Source organism: Monomorium pharaonis, chromosome 8 (genome assembly GCF_013373865.1).
Source record: "Monomorium pharaonis isolate MP-MQ-018 chromosome 8, ASM1337386v2, whole genome shotgun sequence".
NCBI classification, from domain to species: Eukaryota; Metazoa; Arthropoda; class Insecta; order Hymenoptera; family Formicidae; genus Monomorium; species Monomorium pharaonis.
Window position 1 is genome coordinate 5,015,288 of NC_050474.1, and position 21,682 is coordinate 5,036,969.

The 21,682-nt window shown below is 44.2% G+C and overlaps 4 protein-coding genes across 30 annotated transcripts in view; 3 read left to right on the forward strand and 1 right to left on the reverse strand.

The window, feature by feature from the left end:
* Positions 1 to 400: 400 nt before the first annotated feature.
* On the reverse strand, positions 401 to 13,932 carry LOC105829422 (venom serine protease 34). 3 transcript variants are annotated; one of them, XM_036290469.1, is made up of 8 exons: positions 8,860 to 9,422; positions 8,352 to 8,569; positions 7,917 to 8,135; positions 7,608 to 7,806; positions 7,179 to 7,379; positions 6,895 to 7,046; positions 6,666 to 6,822; positions 401 to 6,570 (listed from the first exon to the last, which is right to left on the reverse strand). In XM_036290469.1, exons 2-8 carry the CDS (start codon positions 8,529 to 8,531, stop codon positions 6,545 to 6,547), a joined length of 1,134 nt encoding a protein of 377 aa, XP_036146362.1. In that variant the 5' UTR covers positions 8,532 to 8,569; positions 8,860 to 9,422; the 3' UTR covers positions 401 to 6,544. The 3 variants fall into 3 exon arrangements, with proteins under 3 accessions (XP_036146362.1, XP_036146363.1, XP_028045765.1); XM_036290470.1 differs by lacking the exon at positions 8,860 to 9,422 and adding an exon at positions 13,586 to 13,932 and having other exon boundaries at positions 1,621 to 6,570; XM_028189964.2 differs by lacking the exons at positions 8,352 to 8,569; positions 8,860 to 9,422 and adding an exon at positions 13,586 to 13,932 and having other exon boundaries at positions 1,621 to 6,570.
* Positions 9,763 to 11,770, forward strand: LOC114253717 (protein Cep89 homolog). Its single transcript, XM_028189965.2, has 4 exons — positions 9,763 to 10,505; positions 10,625 to 10,881; positions 10,972 to 11,579; positions 11,630 to 11,770. The coding sequence occupies exons 1-4, from the start codon at positions 10,390 to 10,392 to the stop codon at positions 11,630 to 11,632; spliced, it is 984 nt and encodes a 327-aa protein (XP_028045766.1). The 5' UTR covers positions 9,763 to 10,389; the 3' UTR covers positions 11,633 to 11,770.
* Positions 11,672 to 12,812, forward strand: LOC105829420 (centrosomal protein of 89 kDa). The gene is made up of 3 exons (XM_028190191.1): positions 11,672 to 12,132; positions 12,214 to 12,466; positions 12,534 to 12,812. Exons 1-3 carry the CDS (start codon positions 11,672 to 11,674, stop codon positions 12,810 to 12,812), a joined length of 993 nt encoding a protein of 330 aa, XP_028045992.1.
* A 171-nt stretch (positions 13,933 to 14,103) lies between the features above and the next one.
* The window catches only part of LOC105829416 (microtubule-actin cross-linking factor 1), a 99,771-nt gene continuing 92,192 nt past the window's right edge, over positions 14,104 to 21,682 (forward strand). For 21 of the 25 annotated variants that reach the window (XM_036290444.1, XM_036290455.1, XM_036290459.1 and 18 more), the window contains exons 1-2: positions 15,080 to 15,964; positions 19,589 to 19,999. Coding sequence is in view for 4 of the 25 variants with exons in the window: in XM_012668219.3 (XP_012523673.1) it covers positions 19,831 to 19,999 (169 nt within the window). In the remaining 21 variants the exon portion in view is untranslated. Of the gene's footprint in view, positions 14,194 to 14,562; positions 15,044 to 15,078; positions 15,965 to 19,588; positions 20,000 to 21,682 lie in introns of those variants that run through there. The other 4 variants (XM_036290446.1, XM_036290445.1, XM_028189952.2 and 1 more) reach the window with 4 other exon arrangements.

The window sequence follows — 21,682 nt, forward strand, 5'->3', positions numbered from 1 at the left end:
GTCCGCGACCCCCACGTGCCACTTTTCCACTTCCTGCCGTCCGTTTATTTCCTTTCCTCCGTGTATACACGAGAATCCTCCGGGGTCTCCTTCCCCTTCAATTATCGATACGACTTGGCAAAAACACACGTATCTTTACGTCCGTGAGCTTACGAACCCCTCACCGATACCACACTGTCACCGCCACCACCACCACCACCACCACCGGCACGACCACTGCCGCCACGCTGTTCATCGACTTCAGCGCGAGCGGATGGGCAGCGGGCGCACAGCAATAACCGGGGATAACAATAATGTTAATAACAATAACAATAACAGTAGTAACAGTAATTATCTTCACTATTTATTTATCGTAATGTCAACAGCGTCCGCACTATCGCGTCCGAAAAAAATACTGGAGATCGGCCTTTCCCTTCTCGAAGAGCGACCGGCAACAATTTCGTTTCTTAATAGTATTAAGCGTACACCCCTTCCCTTCGGTGAGAACAGTGGTCTCTTATCCGAGTTCTGTTCGTCTTTCTTTCTGATACGTGGGTGTCCAAACGGTACTCCTTATTGACTGTCTGCGGACGCACATGCGGCCGCGTAGAAACGGGCTGAGGCAGGATGGTAAGGGTGCGAGGTACGAGGAAGGATACGTCATAGGATCCGCGAAACGGGGTGGGCGGCACGTAGGTGGCCCGATAAAAATCGAGCGCCGGCCGACGCGACGTTACGGAGGGAAAACGGGTCTCCGTCGTCTGGGTCACGTGTTATAATTCTCGCTGTCAAAGAGTATCGACGGTTTGGAAAATACGCGAGGTTTCAGTGCACGCGCACTCTGACATTAATGGAAGAGGAAGTGACGATGGGTTGGCGCACCTAACGTTACGTTCGGAAGCAAATCGCGGGGTTAAAAACGGGGTGTGTGTGTGTGTGTGTGTGTGTGTGTGTGTGTGTGTGTGTGTGTGTGTGTGTGTGTGTGTGTGTGTGTGTGTGTGTGTGTGTGTGTGTGTGTGTGTGTGTGTGTGTGTGTGTGTAAGAGAGAGAAAGAGGGGTCGAATGAAAGTACGCGTGTCGTTAATAGTCGCCGTCGGGGCGAAATATCGATCGATCCTCCGCGCGGAAGCGAGATGCCGAAATGAGGGTGAGCGTTAGAGAGAAGAGGAGACAAGAGAGAAAGACAGGCAGACAGAGAGAGACGGAGATAGGGTGAGCGAGGGATGAAAAAGAAAGAGGGACGAGAGGCTCTAACTTCTGGATTCTCGGAGCGCCGGTGACACGATGTTCGAACGTTTAAAGCAGCTCGATTTTCACAGAGGGTGTTCCTCCTTAGAGCCCGGGTGCCTCTTCAGCCTCGGTCAAAATCAGCGTCAGCAGTCCTTCTGGTTTATCAGAGTCGGATTCCTTTTAAGTCGCTGCCGGATCGATGTAGTTGGAAGTCACGAGTCGAGCATCATAATTGGTCTCCCTCGGTTCGACTCTGCGCGCGAGGAAGACGTAGTCGCCGACGCCAGCGTCGCGCCTCTCGTCGTCGTCGTGGTCACCGCCGCCGTCGCCGTCGTCGTCGTTGTCGTCGTCGTCGTCGTCGTCGTTGTTTCAGATTCGGTACAAGGTCTCGGAAAAGTTATTATCGGCGAGTTTATTATTTATCTTCGGACGGGTCGGACTGACGTCGCTGCGGACGCGCGTGTGTCGTTGAAGAGCGAGACTTCCGAGGCATTTGGTACCCATGTATATGTACCGCGCCTCCACTCCACCGCGTCGTCGGCACCAGGCGTCTGTTTCCCCGTTTTTGCGCCTCGTTTGCTTTACGTTCCGTCAGCAGGAAATGCGAGAAGAGCGGCGAACGGGGGAGCCCGCGTAAAATTTCGCACCGTGTGTGCTGGCGTGTGTGTTGGCTCGGTATGAATATGCGCCTCGTACGAACGTCGATATCGGACTGAGCCGACGCTGGTGCGCGACGACGTGCGCGGAGGGAACGCCGACCTACGGAACGGGAACCTCTGGAGCGACATCGACGTCTGTACAATACGTACGGCGAAGGTTCGTTCTACCGGTGGTCCGGTCCCCCGATTGGCCGTGGTAATTGTGTACGTACGCGCATACGCCGACCGACCGACCGACCCCTTTTAAGCGGTGAAGAGCCGGGTAGCGCGAGCGTTGTTATCTTATTATATTATCGAGCAGAAGAGGCAACGGGTCGCATATAATGGGGTAGAAATATGATTTGAGACGCCTCAGATTTTTCAGATGCGATCCCTTTTCCACAAAATATACAAATTTCAGTTACTGTGCGGACGTAATAACTTGTTCGATTACACGTTCGATTATACGCGCTGTACTTCGGTGAAAATTAATCAAGCGCCCCGATCAATTCTTATCAATCGTTAATAGAGCGAATGATAAATGTGTCTGCTCTCCTCAATAAAGACCGCTGGGGGATGACGGGGAATTGCGTCAATGTAGGTTTTCAGATAAACCTGTTGTCCGCCGATCTGCGTCATGACTCTTCATTTCGCTAATTGTTCTGTGTGCGCATTTCTATTGATCCTTTAGCACTCCACGATGATGAAAATGTTTTCCTATCCTCGCTTACGTTTCAGTGACGCACGTTTCGACGTTTCGAAATTCGCGGGTCTCCTCCGGAGGGATTTAAACTTACAAACCGACGTCATCGATCGGATTGTTGTTCCACAAAGGGGTAGTAGAGAGACACGTTCGGCGACCGCGCAGCCTCTCTCACTGCGCGGTGTCACTCGTTTTCGTCGTAACCGCTTCGATCCGAAAGCATCTTAACTAGGCCTCCTGAATATCCCAACATCATCGTAATCCTCCAATCCACTTCACCAACCCCTTTGATTGACGAAAAGAAAGCAATTTTCGCTGTGATCATTGCTTAGCCGAAGTCCTTGGCAAACTCAAGTTTACGTATTTCTAAATATATCTCGAAATAAATCGAACGCGGGGGTTGAGAACGAAATAAATTCACCCTTTCCGCTATTTCTATTTATTGCCACATTTCTTTTAAATGTCAAATTTCCCACGTATTTCCCACGTATTCTCGCATACCTTGTCATTAAAAAGATATTTACCCTTTATTTTCTCTTGGCACAAGATACTTCGGATTTTTGGCAAGCTCGTGACGTCGGTGACTAAAGACGGTCGCGCGTTCACTCCGTGACGTCATTCGATGCTATAGCACCTTATAGAAGATGCAGACAAAACGTTTTGCGGGATTTGCCCGAGCTCGCTATACATAGACGTAATGTGCATACGTATGCATGTACATAGAGGTGGGTCAGTCAGTAGCTTCGCCGGATTACATAAGCGATCGCGTAACCTTTCGACCTTGTTCTCGAGTTCTTTACTATCCGCCGCTCCGTACATTACCGTTTACCTGCATTTGCATCGAGTAACATTGGTACACTCATAACCGTGTCAGATGCACGACAATAATAAAGCCCTTGCGACGTTCTCCCTTGGGTCGTCCGCGCCTAGTAAACTTCGATCTTCGCGTAGGACGTATATGCTGTTGAAGCTACTTTAGTAGAGATGCAAAATGTTTGAAAGGAATATTTTAGAAAACGTTCCAGAAAATCCGCTTAGTTGTGCTTCTTTGAACATTAAATGTTGTGCCGTGTAGAAAAATCTGTGTAGAAAATATATTGTCCATCTTTCTTTTCTATCCATACACCTACGCCGATTATGGCGCAGCAGTGTCGCGAGCAGCGCTTGCATAATATCGTGTAAACCTTGGAAATAATTTTCCGTCTACAAATCAGTTCGAATAGACTCAAAGTACTAACGAAGAAATATCGAAAAGTCTTATTAGATAGTAGATTATATAATAATCTACATGGCAGTGTATTATATAAGAAATATACACGAGAACGGTTTTACTAAATGTATTATACCTAAAAAATTAGCTATAGATACAGATCTAAAAATAATTTTGTTAGACTAAAATAATCATATAGGACACTCAAGCATGATGAGCAATGCTGCCAAAAGTTTTGATATTTTAACAACCACGTTGAGAGTCCTACATAATTAATTCATTATTTAGTGGTTTAATAACATTTTCAAATTTATATCTAATGAAATTATTAAATACTTTAACGGAAACGTCTTTTCTGTTATAATACGTCAGACCTACATGGAGAAAATATATTTCCACAGATATGTATATTTTAAAATTAAAGTTCACTAAATTCTTAAATAAAATCTTAAAGTTTTTACGGTAAATAAGATAATAAGATGCAATCTGCATTATGTATATTTTTTGTAAACTTTTATTTTTAACTTTATACTTGTAATGAAATAATGATGCTGCCTATTTATCCTTTACACAGCATACGTTACACATTCCGTCTAATGACGTTCTCTACTTTTACGTCAATAATTATGTTGTATAGACTCCAACAGCGTCCGCTATTGCTGTAAATAATTCAAATAGTTGGAAATAAAGAAACTGTTTGAAACAACGTTATACAATGCATAACGACGCGTGCACATAATGAGCAATACATGTCCTTGCTGTTCAATGCACCGTGCTAAATGCGATGAACCGAACGATGGTGGTCGCACCACGAGTGACGCACAGGATACCCATGATCTCTCTTCCTGTTTACGAAAGTTCTGCTTCATCTTTTACCATCGTGCACCGTGAAAATTGAAACACGCATCGGGAGTGAAGAACTCAAGTAGTGAATAGATTGCCGATTTCGTCTTTCACCGTGCACGTCTTTCTCGCGCGAAATAATGACATGGGTAGCTACGTTCGTACCTTTACTATCCATCTAGCACTGCATGCTAATACACGTCTGTCCTTACAACAATGGTCATTCAACTTCTTTCTGCGCGTCGGTCTGAAGCATTTTTGTACTATTATTCTGAATGGTACCGCGTCCCTTGGGAAATAAACGTGGATTATGCGGATCCCAAACCGGTAACGGTCCTATTTCACCAAGTTCTCACGACGAAATATTCGGTATCTGACATTGAATATCACATCTTGATTGTGTTCAAAATTTTTTTTAATAAAAGAGATAATAAGAAAGAGAAAATGTTAATAATTAAATTTTCATCAAGTTTGTAAGTATATGTGAAATATAAGATTCAATTATTTCATTTCAATTATTTAATTTTCTATTCTAAAACAAAATTAATTTTGTTAATGATCCCTCTGATTGGACAAAATACCGAACTCTTTCTGTAGACGAAAAATATTTTCTTGTGAACAATTTTTGATATTAGAGTTCCGTCGCAATGAGACGAATACATCTATTTGCGTACTATCATTGGGTCAACGACTATGTCAAGGATGCATTATTGCAATATATATCGAAGAAATCAATTTGTTTAATAAATGCCATGATCATGAAACTATTATTATCAATATTACGTTCGGAAAAGATTTGCTTCGCGAGGACACTTGATATAATGTCGATACAGTACGTACTTCTAAATACATATTGGAAAGATAAATATTATTCATCTTGATATAAGTAAGTAAAATGAAATGATAACAGTTTACTTGAATCGTTTTCCATAGAAAAAAAAATCGTGCAGTCTGCAGTTTTTATCAGAGTGTCATATTTACCAATACTGATATACGTTTTCATAAAAAATTTGCTACGCGAGGACATTTGATGTAACATTAATACAACAGTATATTTTAATAGCAAGATATAAGTATTACTCATGCTGACACATATATATATATAAGTAAAACAAAGTGACATAACTACTTACACGAATTGGTTTTTACGGCAAAAAATCGACACTCTTCGACCGTTCCTTGCAATTTTATCCGAATATCGTATTTTTTTATTTTTATACATTTTATTTCTGTACCTCTCGGAGTAAGAGAGCACGATATAAATCTTCAGTACATACCGCGCCATGGCAAGTTGATGTGATACTACTACATTGGTCGGTGTAAGTGGACGCTTACCATAGACCATTCCCTCCCATAGACGGTCTCACGTCACATCCTCATTCAGGAATTTATTAATAATGAGACTTTGTTTACGATCCGTCAATGTTGATCCTTCTACACCATAGAAATCCCCATTAAGGACAATCAAAGTTCTTATAAGTGTGTACAAGTATCTCGCGAACGAAATAATGATGGTATTTCAATCATCGGGCACAATTTACATATAGTAGTTCCAGTGGGTAAATTCAATTATTTTGGAACATCTTGTATATGTACACACATTAAAATACATTGTTGTTTATATTTGCTCAAAGATTTTTGACACGCATCCGTTTGTTATTAATTATTAATTATGTACTCTAGATCGATATTAATTTTAGCATTTTAGCATTTTGATAATTCATAAATTAATTATTATGTAAGTTAAATATTATACAATACAAAAGTTAATACTTTTGGATTGTATAATATTTGACTTACTTAATTACATAAAAATAAAATAATTGAATAAAAAATATTGTCTGTATGAAAGTATATCACAATATAAATAGCGTGCAATAATGGAAATATCTAAAAACAATTGATTGTAAATAAATTTGTACATTTCTATTTACAAACTTCTTACTCGGACTTGCAGTAATTGATTTCTGTAAAAAGATATAAATAAGCATTATAAGATGAATACGGTCTCTCAATGAGACAATGACGCCTACACGATGCGTTGTACACTTTATGCACTTACCCGGCGTTGCATACAAGATCCAATCCATGAATATGCCGACACGCGTGTTAATTCCTGGTTTATCATTGGCGCAACCGAATCCGAAACTGATGACACCCACGAGAACTTCTCGCTTCGTCGCAGGATTCTGCCAAAGAGCGGGACCGCCGCTATCGAACTGTGGTAAAAATTGTAGATACGAATGTGCGTTTTTCTTCTGTAATAACTTTTGTAGGATTTTCTACGTTACCTGACACGCGTCCTTCCCCTTCTCGTAAGTGCATAACTGACTGTATGAAACATTTGGATACTGTCGACGGCACTCACGGTACGTGATCACGGCTACAGTGCCTTTTTGTAACGTTTTTGACTTTGTTCCTCCGAATTGTGTCGTTCCCCAGCCTGTTTCGATTAAATCAAACCCTTAAAAGCTTGACGTCATTATAAAAAAAATTATTAAAACTTATAGTGTTTTTTAAACAACTAAGTTAAATTATCACAGGCAATAATTGTGATATAATAATAATGTCTCACCCAATAAATCCACATAACTTCCTGCAAAGGAATCATACTGATGTTGAAACGGAAGGCAAACCGGTCCGACCTCCTCGCTGAAACTTATGACAGAATTTACCATTACTATAGCTATGTCATTTTCTAAGGTTTCGCTGTTATAAAGAGGATATATGTCAAATTTGGACACAGTGAGGAGATGCGAGGCATTTGTATCTGCACCTGGAACATTTATTAAATTTCAGTTATACCATTAAGACAAGCGCTAAAGAGAAACATGTTTTATCAAATGTCTGTATGATATATTTCACAGTTTAATTCCTTAGAAATTTAAATTTACTTCTTTTAAATTTTAAGATAATAATAAAGATCAATTTAGAAAAGTGAAACTACTTTTTTCTAAAGAAAACTGGCTCTTGAAGAAAGGTCCTTGAAGAAACTTATTTTTACCCGTGCTGAGATCGTGATCTCCTACAAGTACGCCTACGCTACTTGTGTCTTTATCGGTTAAGCAATGTGCGGCAGTCAATACGTGTTTTTTGGATATGATAGTCGCTCCGCAATACACATCTTTTTGAAGAGAATCAACGAGACCAGCCATCATGGGGTATTCATTCACGCCAGTTTCCAGACCTCCCACTATTTTCGTCTGCGAACGAATAATTACAAAAATTCAGGACAAAAAATTTATAGAAATTCTTCTACGTAAGAACATGCACCTCGAATTCCTTTCATAGTCCAATTTTATTTAGTACATACCGACTTTTTCCATCCGCATCTGCAATTGTCGTTCTCTATTTCGTCGATCGCTTGCAGTTCGCACAGGAACTTGACTCCCGACGACCAGAATGACGTTGATAATTCAATGGTCATGAACTCTCCTGTCGATTCTATGCTAAATGTCTCGTTGCCGCAGTAAGATTGAAACGCGGAATCATTCACATGTACAGTTAGTTTATCCAGGGCGCATCTAAAATTCTACAAAAGAATATACATTATAAATATCGTTGTAAAAATTATTTTTCCATTATTTTTAATTATAATTAATAACAAATAATTACTTTTAAACGTTGCTTTAACGACTCGAAGCTCAGAAAATTTAATTATTCTTTTTGTGGATATAAATCGAAGATTGTGGCAATAAATAACTTTTCAATAATCATGTTCGATTTTTACAGTATACGAATTTCTTACCCACGGAATGTTGAAACTATTGCACGTTAATCTAACGCGATAATCACTTTTCGCAATCCACTTGCAATGTTGTCGGCCGTTGGAAACATTAGGATAGTCGGAATTGTACACGTAATGGATCATACCAGGTTTTAAATATTGTGTATAGTTGCAGCTTTCATGTAACAAGCCATTTGACATTATAAAACAGACCGAAAGCTTCAGCACGAGTAATCCAACTGTAATATTTTTTTAATTTATCGTTACATTTAGTTTGCATTAAGAACATCATACAAGGATTTTATATATTGCCTAAAATAATATTTTTAATCAACAATTTTAATCTCGCCTAAAACAAGATAGATATTAAAAGTATTCGCGCGTTGAAATTATCTCGGAATTATAATAATAATAATTAAAATGTTGCGACCAAGTAATATTGCTTAAGAGTATTTCAGGAATAAATTATTGCGATGACAGTTGTCGCCGACGGTATTGCGCAACCAAGATGGTTTCCTCTAAAACGTACATGTGTATTTCCTATTCTGCTATCCTCTTAATTTGTGTAGCGGTAGACATGTCTCTTTGGCAATCGAAATAAGATTTGCTACCAAATCGCTGTGCAATAAAGTAACATTACGATTAACTCAGAAAATAGGTTGTCGTCTGTAAAGAACCGCATTGCGGTTGTCATCATATATCGCAAGTCCAAGCAAATGTATAGAGACATGTTAGACAGGAATGAGTTATGCTTTTTGCTGAAGTCAATAAACGAATCAGTCTCACATCGATATTGCAATCTAAAACTTCTTTGTACTCTTGTTAATGCTGAAAATCTGAAAATACTTGATGCGTTCGACGAAATAATGGATCACAATCCTGGTGAAAAAGTTTCCGTGGTGAAAATATATGTGAAAGTGTAAAGGGAGCAAGTCAAATGTAAAGGGAGAATAATAGAAACATTAACGAAACTTCTGTGAAACGTAAATTGAGACAATGAAATGTAAAAGAAGCGTTAACACTTCTTTTACATTTCATTGTTTCGATCTACACTTCACAGAAGATGTTATGAAACTTTATAATATCTCATAATATTTTTAAGAATCTTTCATATTTTAATATCTACGAAGATTTCTGAAAAAAATACCTCAAGATACTTCAAACTTTATAAGTTTTTTTTAATAATAAAACAAGAAAGTTGAACTTTTATAATATTTCAACATTTATATTTATAAAGAATTCTAGAAAAGTTATAAATTTTTTCAACACTTTAGAAAAGTTTTCAACTCGTAAAAAAAATCTGTAGAATTTTCTCTCTAAAAGAAATTTCTAGGTGATCTTATGAAAAATTCTAAAATGTATACAAATTCGAAAAAATTTAATTCATCTTTATGTTAAAATATAACACAATATTTAGGTTGCTATTTAACATATGTTGTCAAATTAACAGAAAAATTTTTGTGGACCGTCTAGAACGTGCGACATGTGTTATGTTTAACAGAAATTTTTCAACTGCAAGTTTGTGCAAGAATAAACCGAACATATGTGTAAGCGTAGTTGGAGAGCAATTTTATTATAAATGGCAATTTTCTCTCTCTCTTTCTACTTGTCCTCTGCGATATGCTTTCAGTGGAGGCCCCACGTTGAATGAACTTGAATGAAATATGCATACGCGCGCACATGTGTGCCACAGGCTTTCATTGATTCGCGCGATCATTTCTGTCAACTTGAAACCGATCAAAAAACTCGCATTTGCTGCCATCTAACGAGCGAGCCGAAAACTACCAAGTTTACTTACATTCAGCGTTATCTAGCGATAAAAGCAGAAGACAATTGCGCAGAGCTCGTGTTTACCGACATCCGACCGACGCCGGTCAGCCACGCTGCTGTCTGCAACCTGCAACTGTCAGTCGTCGCTGGTTGCCATGGCGGTCGGAGTCATGGCTGTGATGAAAACAAACAAACAAACTGTAAGCTTCCCTCGAGGCTCGAACCTCGAAGCTGCCCTGAGTCGATGCGATCCGAAACGTCACGTGTACTCAGATAACGTTAGATTCGCATGTGCAGATGGCTGTTTAAAATTTTCTCCAGCTGTCTGCAACGTGTTTGCCTTCAGAGCAGCCGCGGGCGATGCCAAATCGCGACCACAGTGCCGATAAGCACACGAAAGAAAAAGTAAGTCGCGTTCCTAACGTTCCTTTGCGCCGTCTCTCTTCGCGGAGACAAGCAGGTGTATTCTGATATTCTTTGCTTTTTCCACTTACATTTGATCTCATTGTGTAATCGTAGCGCAGCAGTCGTAAGATTTCAATTGGAGAAAATGACTTGGAACCTGTGCATAAGCCACTACGATGCAGACGTTTTCATAGAACCAGACGTCACTCGAGAGTCAACGGGGAACTCGAGGAGTCGGCGGATAAAAGTGGAAACGGCAACGGTGTCGCATTGCCTAAGAGGAGTGGCAAGCACAGCGTTCAAAAGAAGATTGATAAATTAATTGAAGAAAATCGAATGTTAACGATGAAATTGGAAGATTCAAACGTAAGTCCTGGTAAGTTTTTACTAGTAATATTTATTCCTTATATATAAGTAATACTTGTTACTAAAAAATCAATCAAAAAAATATCTTATAAAACTTCAGAGATTGTTGCTGAACTGCAGGAAAAGGATTCTTTGATATCAAAAATTAGCAACAAGTACCACAAATTGTTGAAAAATCACGACAGCCTGCAACAAGAATATGAAAAAGTAAATGCTCTTTTGGGGGAACGCGAAGCAGAATACCATCAATTGCATACGCATCACAAGAAATTTACAGAAGCTTTACAAAAAGTAGAGAAGACCAATTCCAGTCTTCTGACATTTAACCAGAGATGCAAAGCTGAAAATGTTCAGCTAAATGAAGATGTATTGCTTCTCAAGAACGTGATATATCGATTGAATGCGGAACTTGAAAGATATCAGGATAAATTAAAGGAATCTGGACTAAGTGTCCTATCGAAAAATATTAATGACATACTAGACTCTAAGAGACCAGTGGACGACATCAAAACATTATCGGAGTCATGGGGTTCGGTGAATACACACGCGTTGGGCCCACTTTTAGACGCCTATCAGGAGAGCCTAACGGAGAAACAAGAGCTTGTAAATAAGTACGAGGAGGATATCACCAGTTTTAGTGCCCGATGCAAGGAAGTCGTCGTGGAGAATGAATGTATGCAGAATGAAATTGAGAAATTGAAATCACAGGTATTCCGTTTGTAAAAGAGAATCGTTGTATGCTTTACAAATTATTGTAGTGAAAACTTTTTCAGTGCACCAAGTACGCGGATGAGATCAAGATGATATCCGAGGACGCGGACTTGCTCAAGGAATTGAACGAGTGTTACACGCGACAGACCGCACATCAGAAGCAAAAGATACACGAGATCCATTCGTTGTACGAGCAGAAGGTCGAGGCGATGTCGTTTGACAATAACAGACTTCACGAAGAATATCTCGCTTCCAAGACTGAATTGAGTAATCTTCAAGGGAAATACGATGTTCTTTACAAGGAATATGAAAAGTTGCAAAACGATAACACCAAAACAATGCCTATTCATGTACATAACGCCGCAGTCGAAGAATGCCGAGAATTGTTTGAGAAATTGAAGCGCCAGTATGAAACTGAAAAGGAAAAACTGTCCGCTCGCATTAAGGAATTGGACGAGTCCTGCGGCCAAAACAAAACTCAACTAGATGTAGTTACAATAGAGAGAAATCAATTGAAAACATTGAACAAAAGCTTTGAGAAGCGTTTGAAGTAAGTTTTCTATTAATACGTAGCAAATTATAAACTGTAATTGCAATTTAAATGATTTATTTCGTTTTTTTTTCTTTTTAGACGTATGCAGCGAAAGCTGGAGCATTTTCAAAAGATCGCGCATTCTATGCAAATATCTCGGGATTCTTTTAAGAAGCAGTTAAGGAAAACTACACTGTACTGCGAAGAGTTGTTCAGTGAATATGAGAGAATGGCCGCCGAACGGGACAAGTTAGTTGCACTTTTACACGAAACGGAAAATGAGAACGCAAGTATTCATTTTCTTGGCGATACTATCACTCAACGAGTGGGTCACTTAAAGGATCAATTAAAGGTATGTACAAAGAAAAAATACATGATTTTCTCTTGATTTTTCTAATACAATTGTTTATTATTGTCAGATCGTACACGAAGGCGCCAAGCAGCAGTTAGCACTGGCGGAGAAAAATATGAAGGTGCAGCAACTCGGAGTTCACCGGATGAAGGACGAGTACCACCGCGAGCTGCAACGCTTCAAGCATCTGCTGAAGCAAAAGGAGGAAACGATCGGACGACTGCAAAAAGAGATCAATGCGACCCGCGAGAACTTGGAACTCGTTTGGAAAGTCACCGGAAAGTCCAGTACTGATAACAAGAAAGTTAAAGAGGCGCTGAAAACCGTCAGGATTCAGCACGTTTAGTTAATGCTTAGAAATCAATCTCCGATAAAAGTGTAAAATAAATCTAATTTCATTTCTAATATATCACAAGAGGCGCCGCTGATAACGTAAACACTTAACAATAATTATCTCGGTCGGCTGCAAATAGAAACTAGTCATTGTATAATATATGTGTAGCATAATGTATTCAACTCGACCTTTGTAATTTTATTACATACACGATTATGTAATTATGTTATTTTCTTTTTTCTTGCGTTTTCATCCAGATCGGCGTGATATCGGTCGGTCCGATGTTACGTCATGAGTTTAAAAGCGACGGTTGCCGTCGCTCCGATCGTCGAGATAATGTATTCCGTATGATAATGACACGTTTCTCGAATATATCTAAACGCGCTTGTTTCAACTCCAGAGGAAATGGCAGATTTATCGGTAGTATCACCGGTTTTATTATAGGTGGTGACATCAACCTGGCAAAAGGTTTTGAAGGCTGCCGGTTGGTGACAGCGAAGTTAATCGGGGAACCCGTGCCGCCACGACGTGAAAACCTGACGTCCCCACTTATAGGAATGATCTCACGTCTTCCATTAATATTAACATGCAAGAGGCGTAGGTGCGCTCGTAATCGTTCGTATCGCACCTCGCGGCTAAACGTCCGCTAAACGCCGTCTTTGCTAATTGCCGACCGTTTTCCTCGAGTGGAGATAAACATTGGCGTTTATGTCGATATTGTGATAATGACATACATCGAGAGAACACTTTAGATAGATTATAACTCCGCTTGTAGAACTCCTTACCTTGTAATGTTGATTAATCTCCGGGCATCGACAAGATTATTATTCGGCACTTTTGTGATTATGTTTATCATTTTCGTAAAAGAGACATTAATATCAAAGAGATTCATCTCTTCACTTTCCATTAAAGAAATTTCGCGATTGATAATCATATTGTTGATGAAATAATTCACATATCGATCATTTTCCAATATTTATTTAAGTATTTCGAATTTCACGCGATTCGTTTTACCCGCGCCGAATCTAATTGCCGTGATTGGTCCGCCGCGCTGTTTCGAGAATCGCAGCGTCGTTCGAGAATTTGCGAATCGCGATCGCGGAAGTAACGGTAGGTGTCATGGTGGAGTGAGGAGTCGCGTTCGAATCGCTCTGTGTTTCTCGCGGCCGAATTCGCCGACCGAAATCTTTTCGTAAAGCTCGCGCGCGCGCGCGCGACGATCTGGAGATGACGATGATCTCGGGAATTCTCGCTAATGCCGTTTTGCGCGATAACAAAAAGGTGATCGCCCGTGTTGTACGCCAACGCAAAATCCGCAGCGACGACGATCCGTTAGAATCCATCGGAATCGTCGAAAATCCTTATGCATCTCTCGTTTTCGAGGCCAATTGCCGTAAGTTTATTCGTCACGCAATCAGATCAGGCGCGTCGTTATGTTCTGTAACTGACTATCGATTATACGCGCACCCGGCATCATTTTTGTACATAACAGTAGTTAGGCAGATCGCCATCTTAATTGCGCGAGGCTTACTTGCGCGCCAAAATTAGTCACAGTTCACACAATTCTAATAATCTTTCAAACGTTCATCTCTTGAACGAAAGTAAAGAATTTCGTATCAGAATCAATTATGAACAAAAGCTTCTCTGTTTGGTACTCGAAGGATTGTTCTCGCTCTAAAAAAAGGTTCTAAATATAAATATGATTGCATATGGATTTTCTTGTCGGATCCCGAAATCATCTTAAGATCGTATTCGCGAGCAGATTTTTATTAAGATAGACGGAGGCATTAACGGGATAATCTTGGATCGCGCGCGGTTCGAAGGATTTCGCCGGTATGCACACACTTCGGGGATCTGCCTCGCGCTACCGTCAGCTACCGTGTAGCTCGTGACGTCACGGCCGTCAAGTGCGCGAGCGAGAGAGGTCGCGTGAAAATGCGAGTCGCCTATACACGGTTAAAGCTAACCACCGCGCCGGCCGCGCCGGTCGTTACGTCGCACGCCGGTGTTACGCGCGACAGGCATATTAATTTGCGAAACTAGTCCTCGCGCGCGAGATGCTCGCGTGACCGACGGAACTTGAGGCGTACATCCGCGTATGTTGCGAGCGTGTCTCAACGAGAACGTGCTGAACGGTGATAAGAAACTGCCGTTGCCGCACGAAATAAATTGTAAGTGAATAGACTTAAACGGGAGTGCACTTTGTTTCTTCCGCTGGGAGAAGGGGAAACGATGTTACGAAGGTAAACTACAAAATTATAATTAGATAAATCGTGAGATAGAATGTAAAATTGATGATACGCATTAAGATATGTCGTAATTTTTTTCCCCCGCAATGTCTTGCGGTTCCCGTTTCCGATCTGGGGGAAAAGCGAAATGTCTCTGTAGGGGAAAAAGTTGTGTGCACAATCGGTAGCCCTCTCTCGAAAAGAGAAAATCTCGCGGCGTAGGTGGGCTCTGAAATATCGATCGAACTAGTCCGAGTGGCGGCGCGGCGGGATTCGAATCGAATATTCGCGGGCCGGCCGAGCCGCCCCCCAGGTCGGAATCGGGCGTTTCCGGCGCGCCTCGGGCGGGCTCGCGCACTGCCAGGCAAAATGTCGTCTGCTAGGCGCGTCGTCGTCGTCGCCCGTCGTCGTCGTCGTCGTCGTCGTCGTCCGTGTGCAACCGGGCAACTCGGGTACGGGCAGTTCGCGGTGACGCGAAAATCGTGTGGCGCGATAAGGCGATAATGCGGGCCGCCGCGCGCGCGCTCCGTGCTCGCGAGTAGAAGACCGCCGTGGCGGTCGGTGCGTGCGACGAGTCGTCCCGAGCGTGAGTCCACGAGCGGACGGACGCGCGCTCCCGACCCGGGAGAAGGCCTCAAGTGTTGGACGCGAGCATCGAGAGCGTCGCCGTCGTCGGGAGCGCGAGAGGTGGTGTCCCCCGGCGTCCGGTGTGTGGGGAAACATCGATTTCCGCTTGTTTTCCGGTTCGACCGTCCGGACGGGGTACAGAGTCGGTTTTCGGTTGCCGGCGATCGCCGGACTCGCGTCGCTCGTCCCCCTCGCCGCGCGGCTCTCGGGGGAACTCTCGTCACGCCGGGCGTCGCGGCGACGATGCTGCCGTGAGGAAGGCGGCGCGCCACCATCACCAGGAGGCGAGGACGTCGGATTATTTTCAGCGTAAGCTCCCCTTTCTTTCTCTCGCCCTCTCTCGGACGTTTTTCTCTCTCTCTCTCTTCCTTTCTCTTTCTCTCTTTCCTCGCGCGTGGCGCGCGTAAATCGTCGCCGTCGCGTGGCTCTATCGGCGCCCGCAGTTAACGCGACGCTCCGCCGTGCGTCGGAGGGAACGGCGCTCCGCTCCGCGGTGGGAACGCCGGAAGTAAAGTGGAATCCTCGTTACACTTGGCGTGCGGCTGGCTATTAGGTTAGCTGGCTCGGAAGCCGCGAGACGCGCGGGGCGCTACGATTGTGTCCCCCGACGATTACGTCGACGACGACAAGTGTCTCTCCTCGCTCGGTCGCCGTGGCAAAAAACCCATCGCGCGTTCGTCCGAGTTGCGCGCACGTCGGCAGTTGTTTACTCTTTTTCGCGAAAGTGAGTGAGGGAAAAGTGCGTTTCGGGCTTCTCGAAAAGTCGACGGAGAGGCTCGAGTTTAGAAAGCCCAGGTTTCGATCGGCGTTCTCCTCCCATTCTCCTCGCTGCGTCTCGATTTTAATTGTATCAGATTGCACGTCTTTTTTCTTCACGTGGGTACACGAGACAAAAGAGTAAGGGTGGGGGAGGAGATGCGGAGCGCAGATAGCGGCGAATAGTGACTAATCGCGCTTTATTTTCGCGGGAGAGCGCGGACGGTTGCGAGATTGCACGCACGCACACACGTACGGTAAACGCGTGTACGTACACGTGTGTTTCGTTTTGTTTCCGCGCTTTGGCGAGTTTCGCGGGGAAAAGTAGGCTGCGGTGACTAAGCGCCAGGTAGCACGCCGCGCGATATTCAATTCGCGCAATCGACGGACCTTGAATGTCCGTAGGAAGTGTAACGTGATAGCGCGCTGCGGTGATAAAACGGGCGTAGGGAGATCGAAAATGTGGAGGAGGGCGCCGATAAGGTCTCCGTGGCGGCGTCGTCGCGTCGGGCCTCGCATTAATTAAAATCCAGACCGATTGCGTACACCTCGGTCGTCGCGTAACCGTCGTTGCCTCGAAATGCCACCACGAGATGCGCGGGGCATTCTCTAAAGAGTTTCGGATCGATACCGGTTTACGGTTTCACTTTCCGGCCTTTCGACCTTCCGTCGGGAATTTATCGCCGCCGCGACCCTCGACCTACATAATGTTCCGAAACGTAATAGGACTTTGAGAAGATAAAAAAAAAAAAAAGAAAATCGGCGGAGCTCGCGGTTGAGGTGAGCGGCGCTCGTCAACCGATCGATGTGAGGCACAGCGCGTTTAATAATTCAGTTAAACTCCTATGCGTTCACTTTCCCGAGAAAAGATATTCGCGAAACTACCGAGTCGTGATGGTCTTGAAGATTTGGCATGTTCGTACGAGTCTCCGTCACAAGAGGAGACAAAGACGGGTTCTTTTTTCCTTTAGAAATATAATAAGGAACAATTTTTCGTGGAAGTAATTTCGACTATTAAATATTGTAATTTATTTATCCCGACTATCTTTTCGTGGTGATAGGTTTTTCAAAAGTTTTAATAGAATAGCGTTTCTCACAAAACGCGCCTCATAAAACGCGTAGTAAGAAATAAAGCAATAAAAGTAAATGGAAACATAGAGTCCAGAATTAAAATCTCTATTCCGCTCGTTATAATTCCGTTCTCGAGGCGGGACGTAAAAAAAATGTGATTTCTGCTGACACCGAGCGCGACCCGAGAGAGGAATCGTAAGCGACGTTATTATTTCCTTGGTTTCCTCATCGTATCTCACGAGAGGCCAAACCGAATTCTGTTTACTTTGGCATGCGGATCGCGTTCGACGTGCTAAAGAAGACGAGGGCCTCGCCACCGGTCAGATACGCGGTGAGAATACGACCGGCCGGGACTTAACTTCGGCGTCGTAATGTCCACAAGGAAGACGCGAGACGCGCCTGTCTTTTATCTCGCGCGTATCGCCGTCGTTTCCGACAAAAAGCGGCAGACGCGAGAGCTTTCGTCGGCGACCGGTTATAACGCGCAAAGCACCCTCGTGAGAGCTGTTTTAACGGCACGCTCGTAAAACCAGATCTCGACGCGTTTCGTTCCTTAAGTAGAGCTTGCCAATTGTGCTCCGTCGTCGCGGCAAGTCTCTTCATCAAAGCGAAAAAGATTTCAAAGCGGGAAGAAGGGGCGTTAATTGCACGCGCGGCTGGAGAGGAAGGGGGAGGCGCGAATCTCCGGTGCGATCTATTCGGCGTGAATTTATGTGTTTCGCCCGCGTCTCTTTTCATCCGGATTAACGTTTGACTGGTGTAGGAGGAGGAAGAGGAAAAGGAAAGATGTGAATCCGCGGCGAAAATATCTTCGTCGCGCGCGACACTCTTTCTCGCGTCGCGCCTCGTTTGCGAATCGCTCGCCTGATTTACGCCCGAACCGGCATTATTTCGAGCGCGAATCGAAGCCGCGTGTTCGAAGCTCGTAAGTGGAACGGATATCCGCGCGTCGAAAGCGTGGCTGCGAAGAGAAAGAAAGAAAGAGAGAGAGAGAGAGACAGGGCACACGAGAGAGAAGAGTTCGCGCGCTCTGCTCCGCCGGCGGGTTCCGCTTCTTAATTACGGTTTCATCGTGCGCTATGCCACTTCTCCTCTTCCATTCATCGCGATTTTCTCGTGGACGAGTGCGCCTTAATAGCGGCCTTGTTAATGCCCCGCGCGTTTGATACGATTTTAAATTCACGACGGCGGCGGCTTTTGTTCCGATACACGGAACGAGTTTCTCGCTTCTGCTTGAAATATAATCTAACGGTACCCGCGTGCGCGCGCGCGCGCACGAATTCCGGAAGCTCGCTTGGTGGCAATGGACAAGTCGATAGGTTTGGCCACATTTGTAAAGATCTCGAGTTTAGGGTCAACGCACGGATAAGCTCACTAATGACAAACGAAGCGGGCTGCTGTTTTCATAGCGGTATTTCCGAGAAGTACACCGCGCGCGCACACACACACACACACGCATACGACACGCGGGAAAATGATACGAATTCAGCTGGTCGTCGGAGCCTAGCGTGCTCCAACGGATGCAACTCTTCGTGGACTGCAAAAAGAAAAAAAGAGGGAAATGTCGCAGACAGATCGCAGCGCGGAATATAAGATACATAAATAAAACAAACTCGTAATATATTGCTTTACTCGCCCGCGCGTGTAGCCCCGCTCGTTTCCTCGTCAAGGTCGTGTCGCGATCTCAAGATAGCCACCGAGTATTATTTTCATTTCGTCCCCTAGGTAGCCGGAGTTTCTCGGAAACGACGCGGCGTTTCCAACTCCCCCCGGCACCCCGGTGTATACGAGAGGGACGGGGTGAGGGGGCGGGTTCCTCAATGAGCACGTATCGCACGCGTGGTAAACAATACGTGACTCCGCAACCCTCCGTGAATTTTCCACTCCCTCCCTCTGTCCCTTCCCACCCTCGACTAGAATAGAGGGTGAGCCGAGCGAAGGTCTGTACGAAGTGACGTCATTCCGCGCCTCACGCGTTTCTGAAGAGCGTTACCGCGCGAAAAAAGCGAACGTGATCCGCGCGGGCGCGAAGAAGAAGACGAGAGGGTGGGGGAGGGGGAAAGAAGAGAAACAGCGGCGTGAGAGCGTTACGTTTTTTTTTCGCAGTGAACGCACGTGCGTCCAGACGCACGTGTCTGGTCGGACGGATCTCTCTGCGGTGTTCGGTGTCGCTCAGTGATGTAAACAATGACAATGCCGGGAGGAAACGGCCGCGAGTTGTTGTTATTGGCGCAGCAGCGTCGACGTGGTGTTGCTAGCGGCGCGTAAGGACATCTCGCCGTCGTGAGAGAGGACATCCGCCGCAGGAAAAGCGGAGAAAGGAGAAAGAGAGAGAGAGAGAGAGACGCATGCGGCGCGGGACCCGAGCATGGTGTAAGAAGAGAAGCGATCGGACGGCTTGGGCTGCGGGGATCATGGAGTTCGAGCTGGACGGCAGCCTGAAGGAATGGGCGAAGGACAAGCCCTTGAGCATCCTGCAGCTCGACCCTGCCGACCGGGCCGTGCTGCGAATCGCTGGTGAGTACCGCCACGTACCTTAATTGCATGCCTTGCGGTGGATGACCCGCGGGGATATCCCCAGCGAACGCTCTAGTGGCCACATGTGTGCCTATGCTACGCGAGCGAAGAGCAGTTGGATCTTGCATCAACGTTTCCTCCGCGCGATTAACGCGAAACGGTTATTTACTCGCCAATCTAATTAATTAAGTTGAATAGGCTCGAGCGAACTTTGATATTACCGAGATGTCAAGTGAAATTCAGAATGAAAATGGATTCTATTTGAAAAAATTACTCGTCTCCCTAGGACGGAAATGTGAAAGGTGACGAAATTCCTTCGTTAACTTTGAACGGTGAAAACTTTTCACGTTTCCGGTGTAAATAGTTACACGATCGCTACTGTCCGGATGTAACTTGCCATAATACTTGCTGCCGGCTCGACGACTCGTCCTTTCTCTGGCAGCTTCTCTCGCGTTCGTGAACTCGTCGTGCGTCGCAAATGCCGCGGTGAGTCTGCGAGATTCAGAGATGCCGGCCCGATGTCGCTGATTCATCTTAATGCTCGCATCGCCTTCTCTCTCGTCGCGGCGCGCAGCTTTCGTAGGGTCAGAAATGTTAACAACGTTGACACACGGCTATTTCAGCCGGTGGTTATTTACTTTTCGGCGATAAATATAGCGGCGCATTAGCAAGTGCATGGTCGCGGCTCCTTCCCTCGAATGTAACACAGTGCAACGCGTTGTTCAGATGTGTATGTCTCCTTCCCGGGCGATGAAACCGACCGCGAATTTAAATTCGGTGTATCGTAAACATCCGCGAATGTGTGTTCGACTCGAGACCCACGTGGTTCATCCGGTCTCGCGGAGATGTTCAGTTGTTCTTGCTGCGGTTCGAAAATGGAGAGACGGGAACTCCTCGGGAAAATTAGAGACTCGTCGTATAATGGAAACGATACGCGACAATTAAAATTATGAAAATGAAATTTTCTTATTCATCGCGGATGAATCTTTTGAAACTCATCCCTTGCTACGCGATCATTCGATTAGCACCTGTTCTAAATTTATTACGCATTTTAATGTAATCTAATATCGCGCCGGGACGTCGACGCCCGATCACCGGCCGTATCGTTCGCATGCAAATTCCTCTCCCACGAACTTCACGAACAGTCTCCTCTCGTATACATATAGAGACAACGTATCTTGTCGTTGTCAGCCAACGTTATCGTTTGTCGAATCTTCGTCAGTCATTTACCGTTTGAGGACGTGAGAGAGACGGACGGTTGACAAAAGTGCATTTAACTGGATAAAAATGCACTCCCTTCTATGACGCAAGGATGGACTTAATATTCAAATGGCACTTGCCGTACCTAGATTTTTTATCACGTTCCACGCGGGACACACGCAATAACATATAATAATTATGAAATTATATCAATGCAGGGATCACACGATTACACTTTTCGCCGGTCGTACTGTTATTCCGATTATCTATCTCGCTGTCGCATTGTTTTGATTGACGAAGATTGTACCGATCAACGGCGACCCTCGCGAGCATGCGGTGAACATGCGAACGCTCCGTGTACCGAATTCAATTGTGCGATTAATTTCCTGACGACTCTGTTCATCACGGAGATGATTAGGGTCATGTCAAAAATAATGGATAATGGATGAAGCCGTGTGTTACAGCGGTCTGTTATTCTACAGC

What these genes read in the sequence shown, in the direction of transcription:
- LOC105829422 (XM_036290469.1), bottom strand. Translation starts at nt 8,531, where the DNA reads ATGTCAAATGGCTTGTTACATGAAAGCTGCAACTATACACAATATTTA. An exon ending in GATGCGGATGGAAAAAGTCG is followed by an intron (nt 7,807 to 7,916) that starts GTATGTACTAAA and finishes ATTCGTTCGCAG; the next exon opens with ACGAAAATAGTGGGAGGTCT. An exon ending in AGATCACGATCTCAGCACGG is followed by an intron (nt 7,380 to 7,607) that starts GTAAAAATAAGT and finishes TAAATGTTCCAG; the next exon opens with GTGCAGATACAAATGCCTCG.
- LOC114253717 (XM_028189965.2), top strand. Translation starts at nt 10,390, where the DNA reads ATGTGCAGATGGCTGTTTAAAATTTTCTCCAGCTGTCTGCAACGTGTT. An exon ending in ATAAGCACACGAAAGAAAAA is followed by an intron (nt 10,506 to 10,624) that starts GTAAGTCGCGTT and finishes ATCGTAGCGCAG; the next exon opens with CAGTCGTAAGATTTCAATTG. An exon ending in AGATTCAAACGTAAGTCCTG is followed by an intron (nt 10,882 to 10,971) that starts GTAAGTTTTTAC and finishes ATAAAACTTCAG; the next exon opens with AGATTGTTGCTGAACTGCAG.
- LOC105829420 (XM_028190191.1), top strand. Translation starts at nt 11,672, where the DNA reads ATGATATCCGAGGACGCGGACTTGCTCAAGGAATTGAACGAGTGTTAC. An exon ending in AGCTTTGAGAAGCGTTTGAA is followed by an intron (nt 12,133 to 12,213) that starts GTAAGTTTTCTA and finishes TTTTCTTTTTAG; the next exon opens with ACGTATGCAGCGAAAGCTGG. An exon ending in ACTTAAAGGATCAATTAAAG is followed by an intron (nt 12,467 to 12,533) that starts GTATGTACAAAG and finishes TATTATTGTCAG; the next exon opens with ATCGTACACGAAGGCGCCAA.